Source organism: Eutrema salsugineum, unplaced genomic scaffold, assembly GCF_000478725.1.
Source record: "Eutrema salsugineum unplaced genomic scaffold, Eutsalg1_0 scaffold_9, whole genome shotgun sequence".
Taxonomy (NCBI): Eukaryota; Viridiplantae; Streptophyta; class Magnoliopsida; order Brassicales; family Brassicaceae; genus Eutrema; species Eutrema salsugineum.
In genome coordinates, this window is record NW_006256342.1 from 8,193,527 (window position 1) to 8,220,922 (window position 27,396).

At 43.5% G+C, this 27,396-nt stretch overlaps 2 protein-coding genes and 4 non-coding genes across 6 annotated transcripts; 2 read left to right on the plus strand and 4 right to left on the minus strand.

The window, feature by feature from the left end:
* Positions 1-590: 590 nt before the first annotated feature.
* Positions 591-697, minus strand: LOC112087283. Its single transcript, XR_002899999.1, has one exon. It is a non-coding gene; the product is annotated as a small nucleolar RNA R71 (small nucleolar RNA).
* A 9,652-nt stretch (positions 698-10,349) lies between these two features.
* On the plus strand, positions 10,350-11,535 carry LOC18008428 (putative F-box protein At1g33020). The gene is made up of 2 exons (XM_024154260.1): positions 10,350-10,557; positions 10,748-11,535. The coding sequence occupies exons 1-2, from the start codon at positions 10,350-10,352 to the stop codon at positions 11,533-11,535; spliced, it is 996 nt and encodes a 331-aa protein (XP_024010028.1).
* Positions 11,536-15,324: 3,789 nt separating this feature from the next.
* On the minus strand, positions 15,325-15,418 carry LOC112087186. The gene has a single exon (XR_002899950.1). It is a non-coding gene; the product is annotated as a small nucleolar RNA Z101 (small nucleolar RNA).
* Positions 15,419-15,505: 87 nt separating this feature from the next.
* LOC112087194 lies at positions 15,506-15,593 on the minus strand. Its single transcript, XR_002899955.1, has one exon. It is a non-coding gene; the product is annotated as a small nucleolar RNA snoR14 (small nucleolar RNA).
* Positions 15,594-15,663: 70 nt separating this feature from the next.
* On the minus strand, positions 15,664-15,747 carry LOC112087188. Its single transcript, XR_002899951.1, has one exon. It is a non-coding gene; the product is annotated as a small nucleolar RNA U61 (small nucleolar RNA).
* Positions 15,748-17,658: 1,911 nt separating this feature from the next.
* Positions 17,659-19,103, plus strand: LOC112085187. The gene is made up of 3 exons (XM_024154263.1): positions 17,659-18,512; positions 18,592-18,688; positions 18,771-19,103. Exons 1-3 carry the CDS (start codon positions 17,659-17,661, stop codon positions 19,101-19,103), a joined length of 1,284 nt encoding a protein of 427 aa, XP_024010031.1.
* Positions 19,104-27,396: the final 8,293 nt, after the last annotated feature.

Sequence of the window (27,396 nt, forward strand, 5' to 3'; positions counted from 1 at the left end):
TTCAGGTGTATGACAAACATATCCACAAGGAGCAACTGCACCGAGGATCTTGTTTCTTTGTCAAACGCCGAGCTAGCAAGAGTCGAGTGAGAAAACAGACGTCAAAGGCCTATTCAAGCCAACATGGGCGATCAGGGCAACAACAACGTGTTAGCTGAGATGCAGCAGTTTCGACAATAATTGGAGCAGTTGCAAAAAGCTCAGCAAGACAGGGAGCAGCTACAGCCTGCGATCGGAGACAAGGACAATCCGCATGCTTCTACCAAAACAGAGCTGCGATCGCTCCTCCAACGATTAACAGGCAAGATTTTGAGATCAAACCTCAGTTGATCTCATTGGTGAAGCAGCACCTTTTCCATGGGCTTTCTGCCGAAATTCCGATGGACCACATCGAGAATTTTGAGGAGATTTGTAGTACGACTGGATCGATATGGATACCAAGTGATTTTCTGAAGTGTAAGCTTTTTCCATTCTCACTTGCGGATAAAGCTTCGTGCTGGTTAAAGTCATTGCCAGCTGGGTCATTGACTACTTGGACAGAGTGCAGATCAGCTTTTTTGGACCATTTCTACACTAAATCCAAAACTGCAGCTCTGAGGAATAAGATCTCTTCGTTCAGACAGCAACCTGGTGAAGCTTTATGCGAAGCTTGGGAAAGGTACAAGGAGTACCGAAGAGAGTGCCCTCACCATGGGTTCTCTGATGAGCAGATTCTTTCAACCTTTTATGATGGTGTCAACTGGGATTACAGAAATGCTTTGAATGCAGCTAGCAATGGTGATTTCATGACTAAGTCTAAAGCAGGTGCGTATGAGTTGATTGAGAACCTAGCTGCAAGCTCCAGCAACAAATTCCAAGAGTATGACAGGTCTAGCAAAGCAGTTCATAGTGTGGAGTTGAGCAAGATCGATGAGCTTACAGCAAAGGTGAATCTGCTGTTGAAAGAGAACCAGAAATCTGTGCATTTTGCTGATGAGATTGGTGATGCACCTCTTGCTCAAGAGTTTGTAGATGCAGAGGATGATGATCAGGTGGAGGTGAACTTTGTGAATGGGCAAGGGTATATGCAGAATTCCACCTTCAACAACTTCAGGAACCACCCCAATTTGTCCTACAGAAGCAACAATGTTGAGAACCCTCAGGATCAGGTCTATCCGCAGCAAGGAGTGCAGAATCAGTCAGGATTTCAGAAGAACTTCTCCAGCAACTTCCAAGGAAAGCAGTTCATCACCAATCAGAATCGGTTTCAAAGTGGAAATCAGCAGAAGTTGCCCTTCACAAGTCTGCAGCCTTCTTCGAGTTCCCCAAACAACTCGCAGGATGAGCTAAAAAACTTGATGCAACAGCTGCTGGTGAATCAGCAAAAGTTTTCCATGTAGATTAATGCCAAAGTGGACACCATGTACAATGATTTGAATGGCAAGTATGAAGCAGTGTGGACTCATGTGAAGAAGCTCGATGTCCAGGTAGCTCAGACTGCAGAAGCTGTGAAGAGATCATCTGGAACTCTCCCTGGAAAAGGTGAAACCCCCAAGAATGAGTTTGTGAATGTTATTGAGCTGAGAAGTGGGAGAACTCTGCATGTTGTACCAACAAGCGCTGTCTGAGAAAAGAGGAAGGAAAAACACGTGGAGCACCTGCTCCACGAAGGAGCACCGACTCATGACGTAAAAAAGACGATGGAGCACACTTCCTCAACCAGAGCACCTGCTCCGAATCCTGGAGCACCTGCTCCCGACGAAGAGGTGACGATGGAGCACCCTGAGCCGACGACAGAGCACCTGCTTCAGCAACCTGTTCCAGAAAAAATTCCTGCAAGAGTTTATACGCCTAAGGTACCTTACCCAGTTCCACCAAAGAAGTCCCGCAAGGACTTAGAGGAGGCAAAGTGAAGGGAGATGCTGAAGGATTTGACTGTGAAACTTCCTCTAGCTGATGTTGTTCAGATGATACCAGCCCTTAAGCGAGACATGAAGGGGTTAGTTTCTGGAAAAACTGTTGAGGAAGAGAGTGTCATGATGGTCTCGAAAGAGTGCAGTGCTGTGTTGCAGAACAAGGTGCTGAAGAAGAGAAGTGATCTAGGAAGGTTTGTTCTCTCAGTCAGGATTGGGAATGTGCTGTTTACAAGGTCTCTCTGCGATCTGGGTTCAAGTGTGAATCTGATGCCTTATTCTGTAGCAAAGCGATTGGGTTACACCAGATTCAAGCCGACAAAAATCTCGCTGGTGTTCGCTGATAGATCAACCAAATTTCCTGTTGGTATACTTGAGAATCTGCATGTTCAGATAGGCGATACACTCATTCCAGCAGATTTTGTGGTTCTGGAACTTGATGAAGAACTCAAGGATCTTTTGATATTGGGTCGATCCTTCTTATGCACAGCTGGTGCAATCATAGATGTGAAAGGAGGTGTTATAGATCTCCAGCTGGGAGATATGGTGGTGCGATTTGAGATGAATAAACTCCTCAAGAAGCCAATGCTGGACGGACAGACATTTGTCATTGATGATGGTTCAGACATTGCTGAAGAGGTTGCTGAAGAAGTTTTGGCAATTGATCCTTTGGAAGTGGCACTCACAAAAGCCGAGAGAGAGCATGGGTATTTGAGTGAGGAAGCTGATGGATTTGCAAGGATGCTGGATGCAAGCACGAGGATGCAAAGGCTGGTGGCGTACATGAGCTTGGAAGGCAAGGAGAGCTCAACTGCAGAAAAAGCTGACGGAGCATCTGCTCCGAATCCTGGAGCATCTGCTCCGAATCCTGGAGCACCTGCTCCCGATGGCTTGATTGATGGACCTTGGAGTGAATTGAGAGCTCCGAAGTTTGAGCTCAAACCCCTTCCTGTGGGGCTCAGGTACGCGTTTTTAGGACCCAATTCGATATACCCTGTGATAGTGAACTCTGAATTGAACAATGTAGAGATTGCCTTGCTTCTTTGTGAACTTAGAAAGTATAGGAAAGCTCTAGGATATTCATTAGATGACATTCCAGGGATTTCTTCTGATCTTTGCATGCATAGAATACATCTAGAAAATGAATCAATGACTTCTGTAGAACATCAGAGGAGGTTAAACCCGAATGTACAAGATGTTGTTAAGAAAGAGATAATGAAACTTCTTGAAGCTGGTGTGATCTATGCGATTTCAGACAGTAATTGGGTTAGTCCGGTTCATGTAGTTCCTAAGAAAGGTGGCATCACTATGATGAAAAACGATAGGAATGAATTGATACCAATTAGGACTGTTACTGGGCATCGAATGTGCATAGATTACAGGAAATTGAATGCTGCAACTCGCAAGGATCACTTTCCTTTGACTTTCCTTAGCCATTTATTGATCAGATGCTTGAACGCTTGGCTAACCATCCTTACTACTGCTTCTTAGATGGTTATTCAGGTTTCTTTCAGATTCCAATCCATCCTGACGACCAGGAGAAGACGACATTCACATGTCCTTATGGTACTTTTGCGTATCGCAGAATGTCATTTGGCTTTTGTAATGCTCCGGCAACATTTCAACCCTGCATGATGTCGATTTTTACTGACCTGATTGAAGACATAATGGAAGTTTTCATGGACGATTTTTCTGTCTATGGAAGCTTATTTTCTGTCTGTTTGTCTAATTTGTGCAGGGTCTTGCAGCGGTGTGAGGAGAAGCATCTGGTGCTTAACTGGGAGAAGCATCTGGTGCTTAACTGGGAGAAATGCCATTTCATGGTGAGAGATGGGATCGTGCTGGGACAAAAAAAACTCAGAGAAAGGGATCGAAGTGGACAGGGCAAAGATCGAGGTGATGATGAGTTTGCAGCCACCAACATCAGTCAAAGGGGTTCGCAGTTTTCTGGGTCATGCTGGTTTTTATAGACGCTTCATCAAAGACTTCTTGAAGATTGCTAGACCTTTGACGCAGTTGCTGTGCAAGGATGTGAAATTCGAGTTCGATGATGCATGTTTGGAGGCATTTCACACGATAAAAGGAGCTTTGGTCAGCGCTCCTATTGTCCAACCACCACATTGGGAACTGCCTTTTGAGGTCATGACCGATGCTAGTGATTATCCAGTAAGAGCAGTGCTGGGACAGAGGAAAGAAAAGAGGCTCCATGTCATCTATTATGCCAGCCGAACACTCGACAAAGCTAAGTGCAGATATGCCATAACTGAAAAGGAGCTTCTTGCAGTGGTCTATGCCTTTGAGAAGTTCAGGTCTTACCTTGTTGGGTCAAAAGTTGTTGTTCACACAGACCATGCAGCATTGAAATACCTGTTGACGAAGAAGGATGCCAAGCCAAGGCTTCTTAGATGGATCCTCTTGCTGCAGGAGTTTGATTTGGAGATTAAAGACAAAAAAGGGATTGATAATGGTGTTGCAGGCCACTTGTCAAGGCTGAAGATTGATGATGACATTCTACTAGATGACAGCCTTCCTGATGAACAAGTTTACGCCATAGATGTTTCTGGGTTTGACGAGCACCTGCTCCAACCTAGAGCACCTGCTCTGACGAGTTTTTGCAACTCAGTTGACGTAGATCGGCATTCTGGTTTCCCATGGTCTGGAGAGATTGCAAATTACCTTGATGCAGAGCAGGAACCTGCAGATTTCGTGGGGAACAAGAAGAAAAAATTTATGAAGGATGTGAGGCACTACTTTTGGGATGAGCCTTACTTATACAGGCACTGCTCTGATGGGATTTTCAGGAGATGTGTAGCTGATGAGGAGATACCTGGGGTCTTGTTTAACTGCCATGGTTCACCTTATGCTGGTCACTTTGTCACTTTTAAAACAGTGTCAAAGATTTTTCAGGCTGGGTATTGGTGGCCTGCAATGTTCCGAGATGCGCAGAGATTCATATCCAGGTGTAACACATGCCAGAGGCAAGGAAACATAAGCAGGAGAAACGAGATACCTCAGAACTTCATTCTGGAAGTAGAGATCTTTGATGTGTGGGGCATCGACTTCATGGGGTCATTTCCATCATCCTATGGGAATGAGTATATCTTGGTGGCAGTTGATTATGTGTCAAAGTGGGTGGAAGCTCTAGCTAGCCCCACAAATGACGCAAAGGTGGTCCAGAAGATGTTCAAAGCTATCATTTTCCCTAGGTTTGGTATGCCGCGTGTTGTGATCAGCGATGGAGGTTCTCACTTCATCAACAAATTTTTTGAGAACTTGTTGAAGAAGAATGGTGTTAAGCACAAGGTGGCGACCCCATACCATCCTCAGACAAGTGGGCAGGTCGAAATTTCCAACAGGGAGATCAAAAACATTCTGCATAAGACTGTAAGCGCCACAAGGAAGGATTGGTCAGTGAAGCTCGATGATGCTCTTTGGACGTATAGGACAGCTTACAAGACACCTTTGGGGACTACACCGTTTCACTTGGTGTATGGAAAAACATGTCATCTTCCAGTGGAACTTGAGTACAAAGTTGCTTGGGCAGTGAAACTGCTGAATTTCGATGTAAGGAGTGCTCAGGAGAAGAGAGTGATGCAGTTGCATGAGCTGGAGGAAATTAGGCACCTGGCCTATGAAAACGCGAAGATTTACAAAGAGAGGACAAAAGCTTTCCATGAAAAGAGGATCCTCAACAGAATCAGGTATTGCTCTTTAACTCTAGATTGAAATTGTTTCCAGGGAAGCTGCGATCAAGATGGTCTAGACCATTCACCATCAAGGAGGTTCGACCATATGGAGCTGTAGTGTTGCTGGACACTAGAGGAGGGGAATTTGTAGTCAATGGACAGAGGCTAAAGCCATACCTCGCTGGTCCACACATCGCAGAAGGTGAATCACTCACCTTAAGCGATCCTCCTCACGCCTGAAGCTCCTCAAAGTCAAGCTAATGACTTAAAACAAGCGCTTGGTGGGAGGCAACCCACTGGTAAGAGTCTATAACTTTGTGTCTTTCAATTCTTAGCTACTAACTTCGTTTTCAGGTTCTTTCTTTTCATCAAAAAAAAAACAGGTAGAAGGTTTTCAGCATGAGAAAGGATGTGAGGAAGAAGAAGGAGCAACCAACCGGAACGCCTGCTCCATCTGCTGGGTTGGATGCTTGCAGCGTAAAAAATGACCAAGGAGCACCCCCACCTCTGTCAGAGCACCTGCTCCACGGGGTGCTCCAGACGAAAAATTGACGAAGGAGAAACCCAAGGGAAAACGGAGCACCTGCTCCGACACCTGCTCCAGACGAACAATTGACGAGGGAGCACCCAGCTCTGTTCCAGAGCACCTGCTCCACCAGGGTGCTCTACATGTGCGAACCAGGTAAGTTTTCTGAGTACTTCTCTAGCTTATTTTCACACCGGGGACGGTGTGAAGTAAGTTCGGGGGAGGATCGTGTCTCTTGTACTTCTTTCTTTTGCTTTCTTTCTTTCAGTACTTTCTTTGAGTCAGTTTTTAGTTTGTTTCTTTGAGTCATTTTGTTTCTTTGAGTCAGTTTGTTAGATGAGTCAAGTCAAAACTTGTGGGAACTAGGACCAAATCTGTGATGAGTGTAGACCATTTGTGAATTTTGACCATGTTATTTTTAGTGACCATTTCTGCAGAATCAGTCTAGATCCGACTAATGGAAAATCCAAGGACTGACCAGCAGACTAGAGGCATCCATGTTTCTGACAAAATCTATTGACCTGAGCTAATTTCTGAGCTCTTCCTTTTACCTCATCGATGTGACTGGTGTTCACAGGGCTTGACTCCTCATTCATACCTGACAAACAAGGACCTGTGTGATGAAAAGATTGGTACTCCTCTCCCTTATTCTAAGCGTTAACTAAAGCTGAAAAGATGAGATGATTTTCTGTCAAAGTAAAGGGGTAGGAAAATTTCCTGTGACCTCACTGTTTTATTTTAGAGAGAAATGATCACACAAAGATTGGAAGTGAGGGGTAGGAAAGTTTTCCGTGACCCCATTATTCACCTACAACCTTGACAAAAAAAAAAACGCCTGCAAATGAATAAGTCTGTGGGAGAGGAAGAATACCTTTGTGTGTTTGGTCAGTTTGTCATGGTATAGTATGAGAATGAGTTTAGAAGGCCCTTGGCACTGGTTTCATCAGTGAGACCCAGCGATGATGGGATATGGATAATGTCATGAAACTATGGATTTAATCTGGGAAGCTGCAATGTTTGCGGAGAAGTACATGGAGGTTCGATTTGGATTGATGTTGCAGCAGGTCTTTCGCACGCTGTGGTAAAATTTACGGTCTTCTGAGTTTTTGCGAGTTTCCACCTTTATCCAGTCACTTTTTAGGAATTGAATTTGAGTTTTTTTTAGGACAAACAAAGATCTAAGTCCGGGGGAGTTGATGAGTGGAGATTTTGGCTCATTCTAACCCATTTTTACTAATCGTTTTAGGAGTTTTTGGAGTCTTTTCAGGAAGTTTCAGGTGACTTAGAGGCCTTATCAGAGGATTGGAGTGTTTAGAAGGCATTGGAGCAAAAAAGAGATGAATCTGAGCAAAAAGGAGCTATTTCATATGCTTTTGGAGAAATCATCCACGGAGCACCTGCTCCCGGTTTGGACCTTTCGTGGAGCACCTGCTCCAACCTCTGAAGAAAAATAAGGAAACGATCTTACCCAATCCTAAGTCGCGTGAAATGGAATAAAAAGCCCAGAGCCGCCTGTGTTTTTACTATCACGTTTTCTACAGACTTTTTACGCTTTAGTTTTTGGAGAGATTTCTACTTGTAAGCTTAGGGAGAAGAATTCCTGCTACATTCTGAAAAGAATTCTGAACCCTGATATCTTTTCTGATTTATTTCATGAATTCCTTTTCATCTGTTGTTGTGTTTCATTCCTCCATGTTTGAGTAGTTCTCTTAACTAGATTAAGGTTTATTTCAAAGGGTTTCATGAGATTAGATGGAAATGGGCTTCATATCTGTTGTCTTCACCTCTGTTAGACTTAATGCTTAGGTTAAACTGATCACTCAATCTATGATCTTAGGTTAATCTATTCATCAAAAGTGTAATAGGTTGCTAGAAGAAACATTGGTGAGCGATTTGTCCTCAGCCTGCGAGAGTTGATGCTAAGGCAAATCGTGAACAGATCAAACCAGATTGTTAATGCTTGTCTGCAATTTTCTAGGTTCAAACGACAGTTTAGAATTTAGGTTGTTAGATAAAGTTATCGATGCCACGACAGTGGGTCGATATGCATTTCTGTTTGAGTTTGAGACTTGTTTAACCGTGCCCTGAATAGTCATCTGATTGTTATCTCTGAAATTCCTGCGAATTACCTTGATCTAGTGTTTGTCTCAATTTGAATTTAAATCGTTGTTTGCCGTTTTGTTTACTTCTTTAGTTTTCGCATCAAATCATCTTTGTCTTAGCTTTAATTCAATCCTTGCAAAGTCATATAGTAGCACTGGTCCTCTGGATTCCGAATCCTTTATATTACAACTTCATCACTGTTCTATTGCAGTAGAAACTAAGAGTACATCCAGTTAGAATCAAGAGTCATTTTTTTGAATTGTAAAAACTGAGTTAATCTGTATATGAACTTATTTTATAAGCGGGTAAAGTAAAATAAGCTATTTATTTAACCCATTGACATTAGACTAATATATCATTGTGACTGATACACAAAATATTATGATATTATAATCATCAAATCTAATTTCCCTTGCTTAATAGCTGAGTTTTATAATCTGACTACAAACTATAAAAATGCAGCTTTATCTTCTTTAACTATATATGTAAATAAATATAATATTCTTTAAACTTAGGTTTGATATAAAATTAATTAATATACAACAAACTATATTTAATTTTAAAATACAAATTATTATATATATAGTAGATTAAATTTACCACCTTTTTAGAAAACTAATATTTTGAATTGCGAGATTTTTTTGGTGGATATTAAAAAATTAGAGTAATAATTCATTCATATCAAACTAACCTGTTTACTTAACATGTTTGTACCATGGATTAAAATATAAAACTAATTATAATATGCACTGTTTAATAACTCTCACTTCACCACAAACTTTTTAAATTAAAAATCAATTTTCTCATGTCAAATTTTGATGAAAATAACTAAAAAAAATTATATTGTATATAATCAAGTAAATATAACAAATTATGGTAAAAAATATGTAATTGTGAATTTTTTTTATTTCTATGTTTTTTTAATTAAATATACTTTATGATATCAATTGAAACAAAATATATAAAAAACTACCATATTTTTTAATACAGAAATTAAATAATAAATATACTCTATTAAATGAGAAACAAAGACTTTCTATATTTTTTCAACAGATTTGAAAGATAACTATTTCCTTTCTTATTTTAATTATTCTTTGTTATTTGTAATGACATATTATGTAATATTTTACAAAATTAAGGTTATTTTTTTAAATATCTACTTAAATAATAATATAGAGATGAGTTTTTCTATAGAACATATAGCATGATCAAACTTATAGCTCCTTGTTCGTTTTGTTTGCTTCCACTGAGGGTAAACACTTAGAAAGAAAGAAAGACAAAGTGTATAATAAGAGATTATATGATCAAACAAAACGAAACTTCATTATGAGAAATACCAGACAAGATTAATTTCTTTCACCTGATCTCTTCTTGGTTTGGAAAGACACTCTTGTCTTCTGAAAAATTGAACCAAGGAACCTGATTGAATTCGAGAAAAACAATAATTTTTTTTTCGTATGTGTCAATATGTAGGTTTTCAGCTATAGTTTTTTTTTTTTTTCGTCAAGGGGTTTTCAGCTATAGTTTATGAAGACTCATTTATCTGGTTTTCATATGTAATATTTACGGAAACTAAGTTCAATATTCAAATGTGAACTAATTTTCTCCTCCTAGTGTTACATCCTCTCTCTCTTTGAGCTTTTTTCATCTCCTTTGATATCTTTGTTTCCTGTTCATTTACCGTTCCTGCATTCACCGATTCTCTTCTCATTCGAATCAACTTATTTCTGGTTTTCCTCTAGTGTTCTGTTCAAGCGTCGCTGCTTCCTCAATGTCTTTATTCAAAAATTATAACACTAAGAGGAAAATTAAGCCCATGAATGGGAGGAACTGGACTGGATGAGAATTATGCCCACACCTAACCAAAAATATATAATATCAAGTCGGTGCACAACCAATACATATTTGGATGGTTTAAAGTTAAAACACAATACTTTTTGGGCCTTAAGTTAGGGCTGACCCTTGATATATCTGTAAACCTAAAAATTTCCTTTTGTGAATTTTTTTTCTTGGAACTTTTACTTGTCACGATATATAATATACATGTATAAATAATTAAATACAAGACCATTAGGTCAATGGATCAAAGCCCAAGTTTCTAGTCTCTCTCTCTCCGTTCTATTATCAGCAAATACAACGATCATGAATAGAGAAGAAGGTTCAGAATCTTTCCCGGTAGATCTCATTCCCGAGATACTTTCAAGGTTGCCTGCAAAGTCTATCGGGAGGTTTCTTTGCGTGTCAAAACTATGGGGGTCCATACTTCACCGTCCAGACTTCAACGAGTTGTTTCTGACCAGGTCTCTTGCTCGTCCACGTCTCTTATTCGCCATCCAAGGAGTTGTAACCGGTGATTGGTTCTTTTTCTCGTCACCTCAACCTATAATCCATATGATCAGAAGGAGGAGTCTCTTGTATTTGCGGCTGATTCTCATTTAAAGCGTCATGAAAACTCGTGGTTGCACTTTGTGGTTATGCCTCTGGTTTGATCTGTTTCTGCCGTCTTACGTGGATCTTCGGAAGGAATTTTTATGAAACAGTTCATGTGATCTGTAACCCTAGCACAAGACAGTGTGTGAGCTTACCTAAACTGAGAACGAAGGACTTCTCAAGAAGCTTTTTAGGATTTGATCCAATTGACAAGCAATTCAAGGTATTGTGCATGGCTAATCCAAATTTAAATTATGGTCTAAGAATTTTGACATTAGGAAGTGGAAAACTGGGCTGGAGGAAGATCAAACCTCCCTTAACCCATCATCCTGCTGATGACTCGTCTCAACAGATATGCATCAATGGTGTTTTGTATTACTTTGCTTTGATGTGGGAAACGTTGGAAACGCATCATGTGATAGTTTGCTTTGATGTTAAGTCTGAAAAATTCAAGTCCATTGACGCAGCATCTAGTTATGATTGGGGTGTGAAGAAATTGATAAACTATAAGGGTAAATTAGGTGTGATTAGTTGGCATTATACTCACTCTGATGAAAGTGATACCTTTGAGTTTCTTATGTGGGTTCTAGAGGATGTTGAAAAACAAGAATGGTCGAAATATGTCTATACTTTGCCGTGTAAGTGCAATCGATTCGGTGTTGCTGGAATGACAGCTTCAGGGGAAATTGTTTTGTGGGAGAAATATACATTTAAACCGTCGTTTGATGTTCTTTACTTCAATCCCAGAAGCAACAGTACTATCTGCAGTGTTGAAATCCAAGGTAACAATGAAGTATTTGACATGAATAGACATAGCGTTTGCACATTTGTAGACCATGTGGAGACTCTTAAGTTTAATATTATGAACACAAGCCCACCCACCAGAACAGAAGCGTGAGTCCAAGAGTAGGAACGTTTGAGAGCATTAACAAATTTGATAAATTCGCAGGTCTCAGGAATCTGATTGCGATCCCTTGCTCCCCAAGTCGGTTAAAAGTCATATTTAATACTAGTTGTATGCTCTCTAGATATCAAAGACATTCTTAAGATTTAATTTTTTTTTCTTATGTCGGGTATTTGTTGATGTAAGTGTGACTTCTTATTTACATTTTGTGTAAGCGCTATCATTCCTTTGGCTTAGCATTTTGTTATTTCTTCTTTCTCGTTATCATAAAATTTATTTTTCTCCCGTAATGTGCTATGAGATATGAGACACTTTTTTTCTTTCTTCATGCATCCATTTTTCATTTAATATGGACTGCTAAAGATAATAAAAGGAAAAAAAGTATGATTAGCGACGGTGTACTAACAGAAGAGACTTCGTTTAATTGACAAAAAATGGCTTTGGTAAGAGGTTTCTTGGCTGGAAAGGAAATTCTTGGTTTGCTCTGTATAGCAGTAACGAGGAAAGAACTTTCAGCACCAAGGTTTCTTGCAATGTACTCCAGTTATTTTGTTTCTTTAGGTTCATGTATATCGATTTTATGACACAGCTCTGATGATGAGCAGTTCCACGAGAACGTAAATCCAACAGATTTTGGTTCCCGAATAGATATAAAACCAAGTTCTGGACTCTGTTTAATCAAACCCAATTCTGTCTTTGAGAGTGGTGAGCTGGAGATGAAAAAGATGGGTTTTGTTGCGGACTCTGCTTCTTTACTTTCTATTGATCTGTGGTTTTACACTTATTGTTGGTTGTAGATCACTATTGGAGACGAAGAAGCAAAGGAGAGAAGGAGCCAGAAGAGCATTTCTCGTCTCCCCCGACTTTTTATTTCTTGCTAGAGATCAGAGATAGAGACATTATTGGATTGCACATCAGGTACTGATTTTTTTTCACCAAATCTGTTCTTGCTTATGCAGTCACTATCTTCTTGGCATTTTTAATATTTTCTTTAATTGGTTACTGTTGTGCAGACTGAAAAGAGTGTTTGTTGCTTCGGGGAATGAATCCCATGGTTGAGGTACACAATATCTGAATATAACTTATGGTTTTGGATTTCTAGGTAAGGAGAAGAGATGAGGAGTTCAAAGTAGTAATAGAAAGATGGTAGTCATACAACGGACAAGGCCCCTGATTTTTCCTTTTAATGGTTGTCGTGTCAAAAGCTTTTGGGGCATTTACACTGCCACGAACTCTTGTCTTTGTTATCAACAAAGGTTAAGGTGTTATCAATTAATTGAAAAAAAAAAAACCATTTGTATAAATGACTAATGCAATTTGGAGATTATGTCTTGGACAACAAAACGGATAAGAAGATTATAAGGCATGTTTGGCTTGGTTATTTAATCGTCAGAAGTGAATCAATTCGATTCTGGGAGAAGAAAAACGCATTTTTGGGTTTCTAATTTCTAGAACATCTTCAATCAAAAACATCAGATAAAGCAAGATTCATATATATACTCATTGGATTGATCCAAAACAGAATGATGGAGAGATTAACAGGGACGAGAAGTCGAGAATCCACTAACAGATTCCTGAGCTTCGTGACTCGTGAAGAGGTAAACGCAAGTTCACGTGCGTTCCATTATTGTATAGGTTAGGTCTTAAAAATATTAGAGAAACAAAAAAAAAAACCCTTAAGCACTTCGGTTTAAAATTAAAAACTAAAAAAAGGAAAAACCCTATATTTATTTATATTAGAGTCTTCGGGATAATTTTGTATTCACATATTTCTCTCTCTGTCCGATTAGCACAACTTAAACAATCATGAGCAGAGGAAAGTATTCTAACTCCATCCCGGTTGATCTCATTATGGAGATATCCTCCAGATTGCCTGCAAAGTCAATCACGAGGTTTTGTTGCGTATCGAAGCTATGGAGTTCCATATTTCACAGTCCATATTTCAAGGACTTGTTCCTGACCAGATCCTCAAAATGTCCACGTCTCTTATTCGTCATCAAAGAAACTCATAACGGTGAGTGGCTCTTCTTCTCGTCACCTCAACCTCATAATCCATGTGAGAAGACGTCTCTTGTAGTTTCCGCTGGTTTTCGTTTGAAATCTTCTAAAGAATGGTCGCGGCTGGACTTTTGTGGCTATGCCTCTGGTTTGATCTGTTTCACACATCATATGTGGTCTGACAATGAAAAGAATATAGTTAATGTGATATGTAGCCCTAGCACAGCACAGCGTGTAAGTTTACCTAGACTGACAAGTGACGAGAATTCGAGAAGTTTTCTAGGTTTGATCCTATTGGCAAGCAATTCAAGGTACTGTCCAATCATAAAATTCTGACATTAAAAGCTGATAATATAGAGTATTGGAGGAAGATCCGATATTGTTCTTTAACCCATGATCCTAACTCTGAACCGATATGCATCAACGGGGTTTTGTATTATTTAGCTCAAGACTCTTCGACGATAGTTTGCTTTGATGTTAGGTCTGAAACATACAAATGCATTAAGTCAAAAGGCAATGAGCCTAAATTGATAAACTATAAGGGTAAATTAGGTGGAGTTCATTGGAACTATTATGCTTACGGTGGTATAAGTACTACCATTGAGCTACATCTATGGATTCTGGAGGATGAAGAGAGACAGGAATGGTCCGACTATTTTTACACTTGGCATGATAATAGATTCGTTGATCGCAATGATGTTTACGTTGCTGGAGTGACAGCTACAGGTGAAGTTGTGGTGTCGACGAAACGTATACGTGTACCGTTTTGTGTTTTGTTCATCAATCCCGTAAAGAACACTTTTCAAAGTGTTGAACTCGAAGGCTTTGGAGATATGATTGACATTAAAAACAATAAAGTGTATGCCTTTGTAGACCATGTAGAGGATCTCAACTTTGATATTGGGAAGACGATATATGATGCAACGTCTACAAGCCCTCCTGAAGAGAAGCGTAAACACAAGAGATCATCGACATCATTTGAAGCTCAAAGATTGTCAAGATGATGATTCATTTATCTACAGTTATGAAATTCTCAAGTTTTTTTTTTTATTCTTACATAATATTTAGTACCGAGTCTAGCTAATTTTGATGTGAGTGTGACTTCAAGTTCATGTCTGAGTTTTGTCATGCCGTTGGAATAACAATTTTGTTCTTTCTGTTTTTTTTTTTATAAAGCTCAAGAAAAATATATGCTCAGTATTCAGTTATACTCATCAAATATGACGGAATCATATGCGAAGGTTTTTTCTGTATTTAATTCCTCGAAATCCAAAGTTTACTATTCGGTTTAATCAGTTATAATCGTCAAAATATGACGGCACCATATGAGAGATATTAGTTAATTCTTCTTCTCCTATATAGTTTATTTTTTTTATGTAATTGTGTGTTGGATCCTAACCAGACTTTGCAGACCACGATTGCCACAGAGAAAAGCCAAAGTATTGAAACATAGCCAACCGTTTATTGATTAATTGGTTATTGTCTTTTTGATGCCGTTTTATGATTAATTGGTTATTGATGCGGTTTTAATTGGAGTCAAAACGTATGGACAAGATGTTAAAGATAGTCAGATTTTGGCTAAATTGTTGATTGCATTGATTTTTTTCCGGCTGTTGATTGCATTGCTTATCATGGAATATTATATGCAGAGAAGGTTATTGTCTGTTTGATTCAAAGGCGAAAAGATTTTTTTTGTGAATATAATTAGAGTCTCGTATAATTAAGCGGTTTTTTTGACACAAAATCTTGAATAAACAAGAAACAGAAAAAAAAAAAAAAAAAGAGTCTGGATCATCAGTTCTCCAAGGTGAAAAACACATCAATGTAATTTCAGTCGCAAATTACCCATTTGTTTTATGAGATTCATCATCTGCCCAGATCCACAACAGAAAGAGAAGAGACACGGATTTGTATTTCATAACTAAAATAAAATATTAATCGAAAAATCATAGGGAGAGATTTTGGATCGATCAGAACCTGTCGAGATATCACAATAACATCACCCAATGTTGTCAGTGGATTGACAGACTGTGAAATTTTTATCGTCACCTCGACCCAAAAAAAATCCCAAATTCCAGATTTCAAAAAATCTAATTGTGTACGAGGAACAAAAAAATGGTGTAGAAGCTCAGAACTTCTTAGAGGGATGTGTTTACCGTCAGCGCTGAAATTAAAATTCATCTCTAGACACGGTTTTTTTCACAGCAACTACAACACAGATTCCGAAGAAAACGAATTGAACAAACGAAAACCCAAAATAAAACTTATTAGACAAGAGTGGCGAGGAAACACTTATCTGTTTCAGGTTTCGGTGTATATATGCACACGAAAAAAAAAAAAAAAAAACGAGCTGAAGAAACCCTAATTTATGCGACCTCCTAGATTTTTTATATATTATTCATTGGCTATTTAAAATATTTATCTCTTTTTACATGTTAGAGTCGGTTGCACCCCAATCGGTTTAAACCACCTCAGATATATCGGAGAACCGATTTTGCAAGGAGGACCAGCGATCCATTAAGTATGGGCCGAGTCGCGCATGAGAAGAATAGGCCAAGCTATAAATGGGCTGAGCCGTGAGAAGGAAGTAAGTGAACCGAGCCGCGCATGAGAAGAATAGGCCAAACTGTAAACGGGCCGAGCCGTGAGGAGGAAGTAAGTGAACCGAGCCGCGTGAAGAATATTCAAATGGGCCGAGCCGTGCGTAAAAGAAGATGGGCCGAGCTGCGCACAAGAGAAAGTGGGCCGAGCCGGAAGATCAAGCCTACTGAAATCCTAGGCAAAAACGTTATGACGGTGGTCGTACGACAAGATAAAGGAATATTCCAAAAATCTCTCTCAGAATTTTCAGGAGAGACGGTTTAAAGAGTTAGTATAAATAAGCGACTTACACAATTCATTAAATTTTGGCAATCCTAAGCAATAAAGACTAAACACTTTCACGGCAAAGAAAACCTTCTTTCAATCTTACTGTTCTTGCGATTAACCTAGAAATTTCGGATCCCTTAATTTTTTCTTACAAATCTTTAGTTGTGCGAGTTTTGGCTCACACAATTTGGCGCCGCCTGTGGGGACTCAAAAATTTCTTACTCTAAATTGACAAGACTTTAAGCTCCGAAGAACATGGCGAGCAACACCCTCGACGATAACAACAACAACAACAACAACGATAACGGCGCGGAGAAGGATGCTCCAGCATCAGGCACAACGACGGCAACGACCGAAACCCAAGAGGAGATGCAAAACATGATGGCTGCATTGATGAAGAAGATCGACGAGCAAGACAAAAGAAACGAGGCGATTACAGAGAGGCTCGACACGATGACGGCCGAGCGACGACACCCAACTTGGAGAGCCAGAATCTCCGACCCGATGGATGAAATCCAGAGACGCTTTGATTTCTCAACGCCTGCAGAGGCCTCAGGGAGCGGCGCGAGAAACCCCTTGGCTCCACCTTTCTTTCGTCCCCTCGGCGAACAGACTCCCGCGGCAACCCGAGTTAACATAATCGAGCCGCCTCCACTCCGTCGGAACTCAAGGCGACGAGCTGGCGAAGAGGAGAATGACGCAATCGACGTGGACGCCCAACAGAACGATGGAACCACAAACTCGCAACAAAACAGCTCGGCTCGGCGAATAAGCCAAGAATAGCTCGCCTCGGCACTAAACGGCGTCCGGACTAACAAAATCATCGATCCGGCTCGCGGCGACAACCCGACTGAAGAAGAAGAAAACCTCCAATGGATCGAGCAGGCGGAACGCGAAGACGAGCTGAGGAGAGAAGAGCGGGAGCGACTCCCCCAATCAAAAGGAATGACTCACGCGCAAACCCTTGAAATCAAAGAGCTGCGAGCCTCAATGGCTCGGACAGTAGCCAAGATACGCGCCATGAAGTCTCAAGTGCACAACAGCACCCGAGATCGATCGGATGCTTGAAGAAACCCAGAGAACACCATTCACGGCGAGAATCACGGAGGCTAAGATTCCCGAGCCCGGGAAGGTGAGAATTCCGTTCTACGAAGGAACGACCGATCCGAAAGCACACATCACAGCGTTTTCGGATAGCAATGGGACGAGCTTTCACAAAGAATGCTGCCAAACTGACCGAGCGAGAAGTAGATGCCGGATAGAAGAACTTCTGATGCCGACCTGTGGACGCTATCCCAAGGACCGAACGAACCGCTTCGGGATTACATGGCAAGGTTCAAGGCGGTCGTATCCAAAATTGAAGGAATAAGCGACAAGACTGCACTCGAGGCTCTGAAACGGTCTTTGTGGTTCAAATCCGAATTCCGACGGGAAATGGCACTCAACACGCCACAAACGATTCAAGATGCCTTGCATCAGTCATCAGACTTCGTCGTAAACGAGGAAGAGATGAAAAATCTGGACGAGCAGTACGAAGCAACGAAAGCAGCGATCCACAGCTCAATTTTGATGCGCCCCCCGAAGAAAGGGAACCCATCAAACAACGCAACAACGCAGAGCTCGGACGAACCTGGAAGCGGTGGTGCCCATAACTACCAAGTAGGCACTGGACGCGGAAGAGGAGAGCTGCGCAACAACACTTGGGTAAGAAGGCCTACCAGCTATGACGAAAAGGCATTCTGCGAGTATCACCAGACCTACGGGTATTCAACGGCACAATGCCGAACTCTAGGAGAAAAACTCGCAGCTAAGATGGCGGCAAGAGAGCTTCAGAACACGGTTAACCTCAAAGACCTCGTCCCTAATAAACCAAAAGAAGGAGCCGAGCCGAGCGGCGCGGCAGAACCCGCAAATCCTCCCCGACGGGGCGATAACACCAAGCGCGACAGGAGAGGCGAACCCGAAGAGCGACCCGCGCCGAGGCAAAGGATCAACATGATCATGGGTGGATCTCAATATTACCAAGACACGGTGTCCTCTAAGCTTATTAGCGCCGAGCCGAAGCGAAGGAAAATTGGACAGAACCGACCGATATCCCGAATATGGTGATCTCCTTCGCGTGGAGGAAACGGCAGGAATCGATAGACCACACAACGATCCACTAGTGATCGAATTGACGATCAGGGATCACGATGTAGCGAGGGTGCTCATCGATACTGGGAGCTCAGTAGACGTCATTTTCAGGGAGACACTCAGAAGGATGGGAATCGATCTCGCCGAGGTGACGGCGATCCCCAAACCTCTAACCGAATTTTCAGGAGAAACAACGATGACTATGGGAACGATTAGGCTCCCTGTGGTAGCTGGCGGGAACGATTAGGCTCCCAGTGGTAGCTGGCGGAGTCACTAGGATCGTCAAATTTTGCGTCACCGATTACCCAGCAATCTACAATGTGATTATGGGAACTCCATGGATCAACGCGATGAGGGCGGTCCCTTCCACCTATCACCTCTGCCTCAAATTCCCGACTCCAGCAGGCATCAAAACGATCTGGGGAAATCAGAAGGAGTCGCGAATGTGCTGCTTAGCGGAGCACAAGCTGAGGAACCCCGTCACCGACGCACGAGCAGACATAGATCATAAAAAGATGAAGACAGACCGAGAGCCTGCGAACGAGCTCTCGAAACTCTTATAGCAGTTACAAATTGCGGAAAGCCGCGAAACGCGCGCCGAGCCGTTATGTGATGCAGTGGACTCGGTGTGCATAGACGAAGCGCGTCCAGAACAATGCGTCGAAATCGGAGCAAAACTAGAAGAGCCTCTGAGAAGCAAACTTCTTTCCCTCCTCAAAGAGAACATCAACACTTTTTCCTGGACAGCGGAAGATATGCCGGGCATAAACATCGACGTGACCTGTCACGAGCTGAACGTGGACCCAACCTTCAAACCAATCAAGCAAAAAAGAAAGAAACTCGGACCCGAACGAGCTAAAACAGTTAACGACGAAGTGGAGAGATTGCTCAAAGTAGGATCAATCGCCGAGGCCAAATATCCAGACTGGCTTGCGAATCCAGTGGTTGTGAAGAAGAAGAACGGCAAGTGGCGGGTCTGTGTAGATTTCAATGACCTCAACAAGGCGTGCCCAAAAGACAGTTTCCCTCTACCGCACATCGACCGTCTCGTCGAAGCCACTGCAGGAAATAGGCTGTTAACATTTATGGACGCGTTCTCCGGCTACAACCAAATCCTGATGCATCCTGATGATCGGGAAAAAATGGCATTCATAACTGATCGCGGGATATACTGCTACAAAGTCATGCCGTTCGGGCTCAAGAACGCAGAAGCAACATATCAACGACTCGTCAATAAAATGTTCGCGGATCAGCTCGGAAAAACCATGGAGATATACATTGACGATATGTTAGTCAAATCACTCGAAGAGAAAGACCATATCGCGCATCTACGAGAATGCTTCGAGCAGTTGAACAAACACAACATGAAACTAAACCCGGCGAAGTGTAGATTTGTGGTCACCTCGGGAGAGTTTCTCGGCTATCTGGTAACTCACCGAGGCATTGAAGCGAATCCCAAACAGATCAAGGCATTAATCGAGATGCCCTCTCCAAAGACGAAGCGAGAAGTGCAAAGGCTCACAGGAAGGGTTGCTGCGCTAAATAGGTTCATCTCCCGTTCCACCGACAAGTGCCTGCCTTTCTACGACACCCTTCGGGGAAATAAGAAATTCGAGTGGGACGAGCGATGCGAAGCAGCTTTCCATGAATTGAAGAGTTATCTGGCAAGCCCGCCTATCTTGTCGAAACCAGTTGAAGGAGAACCTCTCTTCCTCTACATCGTCGTATCTGCTACAGCTGTGAGTGGAGTGCTTATAAGAGAAGAGCGATCCGAGCAAAAACTAATTTTCTACGTCAGCCAGACACTGACCAACGCCGAGACCCGTTACCCCCAGATCGAGAAAGTCACCCTAGCCGTCGTAGTCTCGACTCGCAAGCTGCGTCCGTATTTTCAATCACATTTGATTGTTGTGCTCGCTACACTCCCGCTGCGCTCGATCCTGGACAGCCCGAGCCAATCCGGACGGCTCGCCAAATGGGCCATAGAGTTGAGTGAGTACGACATCGAGAATCAGAACAGGTCGTCTGTAAAATCACAGGTGCTCGCAGATTTTCTGATCGAACTTCCGGCCGAGGCGACGAACGAGCCAACCCCAGACAAAGTATGGACGCTGCACGTCGACGGCTCGTCGTCTAAACACAGCTTGGGGATAGGAATCCGTCTCACCTCTCCCACCGGAGAAATATTGGAGCAGTCTTTTCGCTTGAACTTCCAAGCCTCGAACAACGAAGCAGAATACGAAGCGCTGATCACCGGCATACGACTAGCGCAGGGAATCGGAGTTTGAAAGATAAGAATCTTTTGCGATTCACAACTTGTAGCATGTCAATTCAACGGAGAATACGAGGCGAAAGACGGACGAATGGGAGCTTACCTCAAGGTGGTCCGAGAGTTGGTGCAAAAGTTCGACGAGTTCGAGCTCACACAAATACCCCAACGTGAAAACACCTCGGCTGATGCCTTGGCAGCACTCGCTTCGACTTCAGACCCGGATCTCTGACGGACAATCCCAGTCGAATTCATCGAACGTCCTAGCATCGAAGAGGTAGAAGGAGTTCGGCTGATAAATTCCCTCGAGCAAGAACCAGACAGCGACGAAGCGATCGCGATGGATGAAGACACCTCACCAGCCGACCTGGAGTACGGCTGCGACAAAGAATGGCTCGCAGCCATCCGAGTATATATCGCCGATGGAGAAGTACCAACCGACAAGTGGGAAGCCCGCAAATTAAAGGCCCAGGCCGCGCGATATGTCCTCGTCGACGGCAAGGTATTTAAATGGAGATTTTCAAGACCGGTCATGACATGCGTCGAAGGACCGGAGGCAAGAAAGATCATGCACGAAGTGCACGGCGGCGCGTGCGGAAACCATTCTAGCGGAAGGTCGCTCGCGATCAAGATAAAACAACACAGTTACTTCTGGCCTACGATGGTCAAGGACTGCGAGAAGTTTACGGCAAAGTGCGAGAAGTGTCAACGGCACGCACCAACAATTCACCAACCTACCGAGCTGCTGTCATCGATCTCATTACCTTATCCTTTCATGAGATGGTCGATGGATATAGTCGGACCTCTACATCGATCGAAGCAGAAGCGCTTTCTGCTCGTCCTCACGGATTATTTTTCTAAGTGGGTTGAGGCCGATTCCTACGCGAGCATAAAGGATGCTCAAGTCGAACACTTCGTCTGGAAAAATATCATCTACAGACACGGGGTCCCCTACGAGATCCCAGTTCATCTCAACGCGTTTTGAAGCTTTCTGCGAGAAATGGAAAATCCGTTTGAGCAAATCTACGCCAAGATATCCTCAAGGGAACGGACAAGCCGAAGCAGCCAACAAGACGATCCTAGACGGTCTGAAAAAGAGGCTCGACGCCAAGATAGGACGATGGGCAGACGAGCTCGAAGGAGTCCTTTGGTTGATCGGACAACTCCGCGCCGAGCCACCGGAGAAACCCCATTCGCTCTAGTCTATGGAGCGGAATGCGTAATCCCCCCCGAGGTGGATTTCCTAGGTATTCGACGAAGACTTCTGCCAGGACAAGAGGGCTTGAATCACTTAATGATGCTGGACGAACTCGATTTGGTCAACGAAAGGCGCGACTAGGCTCTAAACTGAATTCAGAACTACCAACAAGCAACTGCGAGATACTACAACAAAAATGTCTGCAGTCGAAGATTTAAAGAAGGAGAGCTCGTCCTTCGAAAAGTTTTCCAAAACACTGCCGAGAAGAATGCAGGAAAGCTCGGAGCAAATTGGGAAGGTCCTTACAAGATTACAAAAATAATTCGCCCAGGAGTTTACGAACTTGCGACGGTAGCTAACGAAGCAATTCCAAGGCTACAACACGGTCAACATTAACTACGGGACGGCTTGATCCCTGCAAAGGGTACGTAGGCAGCCCGTCCTCGGACGGGTTCAGCTGTCCTCCCTCCTAAAAAGGGGGGGAGTGGGTACGTATACACATACCTTTATTTAACTCTACAATTTTAGCTCGTCTAGCGCCTCTCGGAACATTGCCACTTCGGCCAGTTTTCTGTTTGTTTTAAATCAGCTACTTATTTCATGTTCACCTTGGAATTCTAATTCGTTCATTGTCGCTTCGGCTAGTTTCTCATTCGTTTTAAATCGGCTACTTATTTCATGTTCGCCTCGGATTTTTAATTCGTTCATTCATCACTTCAGCAAGTTATTATCACTTCAACAAGTTGTCATGACTTGATCGCCTCGGACTTTTACTTATCCTTGTATTCACTTCAGCAAACTAAGTCTCCAAACACCTCGGCTCATTGCGGGCCACAGCGAGGCAACAGTCACAAAGTTCTCTAAATGGATTTTTAACCACCTTTCCTAGGACGAGGGTGCAAGTTACATCCTCTATGGATTAAAATCAAGCGCGCTATACAAATTCAAGACCAAAAACATATCGGTCACCACGGTTCGTCATCGCACACGAGATTATAAGTCGAGACTACATCGCTTTCTCTAAAACCGGAACGAACTCTTAAAACCCGGCTAAACACATTCACCCCCTCAGGAACGCTGGTCTATAATCAAACTTTGATATCGCCTCAGGACGTAGACCTTGGCAACAGGAGATTATGAGAAGAAAAGAAGGAGCTCACCTATTTATAGAACGACCGCAGCGCGTGGAGTCCGCGTAAACCTCGGGATGGCACAGAGGTAATAAATGAAGACGCGTGAAGTCTGCGGCGAATGCATAACTTCCTGGCGCATCCTTCATACGTGCCAACACCCAAACGTCTTGGAGAGAACTAACGACTGCTTAACGTTTCCCGTATGAAGTTGCCCAGGTAAACCGAGCCCACAACGGAGCTTTGGTTATCTGAGAATATCTCATCGAGCTGTGTGAACCAAACCTTGCTTTGTCGATACGGCTCGACAGTTTCATAAGAACGCCTCGTCGTTATCGTTAACATGAAACGGCTCGGCAACTTCCTCAAAACGCCTTGTCGTTATCGTTAGCGCAAAACGGCTCGACAACTTCCTCAAAACGCCTCGTCGTTACCTTGAAACACGGCTCGACAACTTCCTCAAAACGCCTCGTTGTTATCGTTAGCGCAAAACGGCTCGGCAACTTCCTCAAAACGCCTCGTCGTTATCGTTAGCGCAAAACGGCTTGGCAACTTCCTCAAAACGCCTCGTCGTTACCTTGAAACACGGCTCGGCAACTTTCCAAAAAAGGCGCCTCGTCCTTAACAAAACGCCTCGTCGTTATCGTTAACACGAAACGGATCGGCAACTTTATTAACATAAACGCCTCGTCGTTAACACGGAACGGCTCGGCAACTTTCTCGAAAAAATGGCTCGTCGTTACCTCCGCCAAAACAGCTCGGCATTGCCCCTCATGACAGTCACCTCGCCTCCATAACGGCTCGGCAATCTCGTTCTCGATACGTCTCGCCTGTGATCACCCTGCGACATGTTCAGCTCGATGGTTTAATCCCACGACTAGGAATAATAAATCTCGTCACTCTCACCTCCGAAATTGACGAGCTGGAGGGCTAACTGTTGGGGTCGGTTTCACCCCAATCGGTTTAAACCACCTTAGGAATATCGGAGAGCCGATTTTGCAAGGAGGACCAGCGATCTATTAAGTATGGGCCAGACCTTCCTCCACTTTGGCGAGACGCTCCTGAAACTTAGCCGTCAACTCGCGCCTCACCTCCTTCTTGGCCCGCTTCACTTTAGCCTCTTCAACAAAGCCACCTCGGCGCCTTTGGCTCTCCTGGATTCTTCAAGACAAGTCACCACAGATGACACCTTGTCAACGTTGGCTCGGAGAATTATTTCTCCTCTTCTAGCTTCTTAATCTTGGGAGCAATCTCATCAGCAGCTCGGGCGACTTCGTCCCCCTCATGCCTCGGTGGGTCATCCCGAGGTACCGCCTCGGTCTCCGCAAGAGCTGCTTGTTCGGCTCTCCTGGCAATCTCCTCAGCTTCGTGTTGCTTCTTATCCCTGAGCGTAATGATCACCATTTTCTCTCACGTATCTCCCGATGAATTTGATGAAGAGGAACTGATAGATACCCCGGCGAAGATAGCTCGGGCTCTCTCTACTCTCTCGAAAGAAAAATGCTTTCTCTAGTTAACCTTCCGAGTCGCAAGAGTATCTCGAACAGAGAAAAGGTCGTTGGGAACAGGAGGAAGAAAACTCCAAACTGCAAAACAACATCAAAACGACTAAGTTAGAAGATGGAAATCGCACCATAACAAGCTCTGAGCCAAAACAAGGCTTCGGAGCGACAACCAAGTGGTCCCCAAACGGTCTTCGTCTTATTTACAAAATCCTCGCCCACCGACGCCTCGTTCACCAAAACATAGAAGAAACGTTCAGTCCAAAACTGATATTTGCTCGGGAAACCGCCTATGATCCGGCGATTGGATTTATTGGAAATATAAAATCTGCCTCCTCCCGGGGCTCCCCGAATTTTCAACAGATTGAGCAGATGACCGAGCTCGATTTCGCCACCGCATTCGAAGCTCCGAACCAGGATGTCGATCATATGTTGCAAACCCCTCGGCATAATCTGCCCGATCGAAATCTCATGCTCCCACAAGTATTCAAGGATAACTCTGGGGATTGGGAACCATAGGAAGCAGAGCTCGAAAAACGCCTCGTATAAGGTGAAATGGTTATCAGGAGGCTTGTCGGCTCGGTCACTCTTCTCTGGAACGACAAATTCAACCGCTTCGGATATTCTAAAACGATGGTGCAACGCCTCGAGCGACTTGAGGGAAGAGAGTGAAGAACCGGGAGGATCGGGTTTTTGCCTTTTTACCCGTTTAGGTTTTCTCTTTCCAGATGAAAAGGCGCCTCAGGATGCCATAAGCCGCTCTAATTCGAGCCTCGACTCAACCGGGTCGAAAGGAAAAACTTCTTCCTCGGCCTTAACCACAGCGTAATCAACCTCCTCTTGGTTGACAGGACCTCGATGACGACTCATCAAAGCAGACGCCTCGTTATTAACGGAACAAGTGCCTGAAGGGCTCGGAGAATTCGACACATCGTGATCCTCGGCAGAATTTTTGGAAGGGCTCGGCGAAACAGATGCCTTGGAGGATCCAGTCATGCTCCGCACTGCGACATCCGAACGACTCGTTTCATAAAAGAATAGGGGTTCAAGCGGATCACCCGAACGGCTCGACATATTTTACAGCTCGTACCAAATTTACAGCGTTTTACAACAAGGTTCGCCGGAAAAAGATCTGAGACGGCGGAAACCTCGGAACCCTAGCCGGAAAATAAATAAACTAGAGAGAGAACGAAGAGAGAAGGGAGAGCTACCTTTTAGTAAAAATGAGAGATCTAAAGATTATGAGAAGAGAAGAAGGAGCTCACCTATTTATAGAACGACCGCAGCGCGTGGAGTCCGCGTAAACCTCGGGATGGCGCAGAGGTAATAAATGAAGGCGCGTGAAGTCTGCGGCGAATGCATAACTTCCTGGCGCGTCCTTCATACGCGCCAACACTCAAACGTCTTGGAGAGAACTAACGACTGCTAAACGTTTCCCGTATGAAGTTGCCCAGGTAAACCGAGCCCACAACGCAGCTTTGGTTATCTGAGAATATCTCATCGAGCTGTGTGAACCAAACCATGCTTTGTCGATACGGCTCGACAATTTCATAAGAACGCCTCGTCGTTATCGATAACACAAAACGGCTCGGCAACTTCCTCAAAACGCCTTGTCGTTATCGTTAGCGCAAAACGGCTCGACAACTTCCTCAAAACGCCTCGTCGTTACCTTGAAACACGGCTCGGCCACTTCCTCAAAACGCCTCGTCGTTATCGTTAGCGCAAAACGGCTCGGCAACTTCCTCAAAACGCCTCGTCGTTATCGTTAGCGCAAAACGGCTTGGCAACTTCCTCAAAACGCCTCGTCGTTACCTTGAAACACGGCTCGACAACTTTCCAAAAAAGACGCCTCGTCCTTAACAAAACGCCTCGTCGTTATCGTTAACACGAAACGGCTCGGAAACTTTATTAACATAAACACCTCGTCGTTAACACAAAACGGCTCGGCAACTTTCTCGAAAAAATGCCTCGTCGTTACCTCCGCCAAAACAGCTCAGCATTGCCCCTCATGACAGTCACCTCGCCTCCATAACGGCTCGGCAATCTTGTTCTCGATACGTCTCGCCTGTGATCACCCCGTGACATGTTCAGCTCGATGGTTTAATCCCACGACTAGGAATAATAAATCTCGTCACTCTCACCTCCGAAATTGACGAGCTGGAGGGCTAACTGTTGGGGTCGGTTTCACCCCAATCGGTTTAAACCACCTCAGGAATATCGGAGAGCCGATTTTGCAAGGAGGACCAGCGATCCATTAAGTATGGGCCGAGCCGCGCATAAGAAGAATAGGCCAAGTTGTAAACGGGCCGAGCCGTGAGGAGGAAGTAAGTGAACCGAGCCGCGCATGAGAAGAATATGCCAAGCTGTAAACGGGTCGAGCCGTGAGGAGGAAGTAAGTGAACTGAGCCGCGTGAAGAATATTCAAATGGGCCAAGCCGTGCGTAAAAGAAGATGGGCCGAGCTGCGCACAAGAGAAAGTGGGCCGAGCCGGAAGATGCGAGCCTACTGAAACCCTAGGCAAAAACGTTATGTCGGTGGCCGCACGACAAGATAAGGGAATATTCCAAAAATCTCTCCCAAGATTTTCGGGAGAGGCGGTTTAAAGAGTTAGTATAAATAAGCGACTTACACAATTCATTATGTAACTTTTGGCAACCCTAAGCAATAAAGACTAAACACTTTCACGGCAAAGAAAACCCTCTTTCAATCTTACTGTTCTTGCGATTAACCTTAATTTTTCCTTAAAAATCTTTGGTT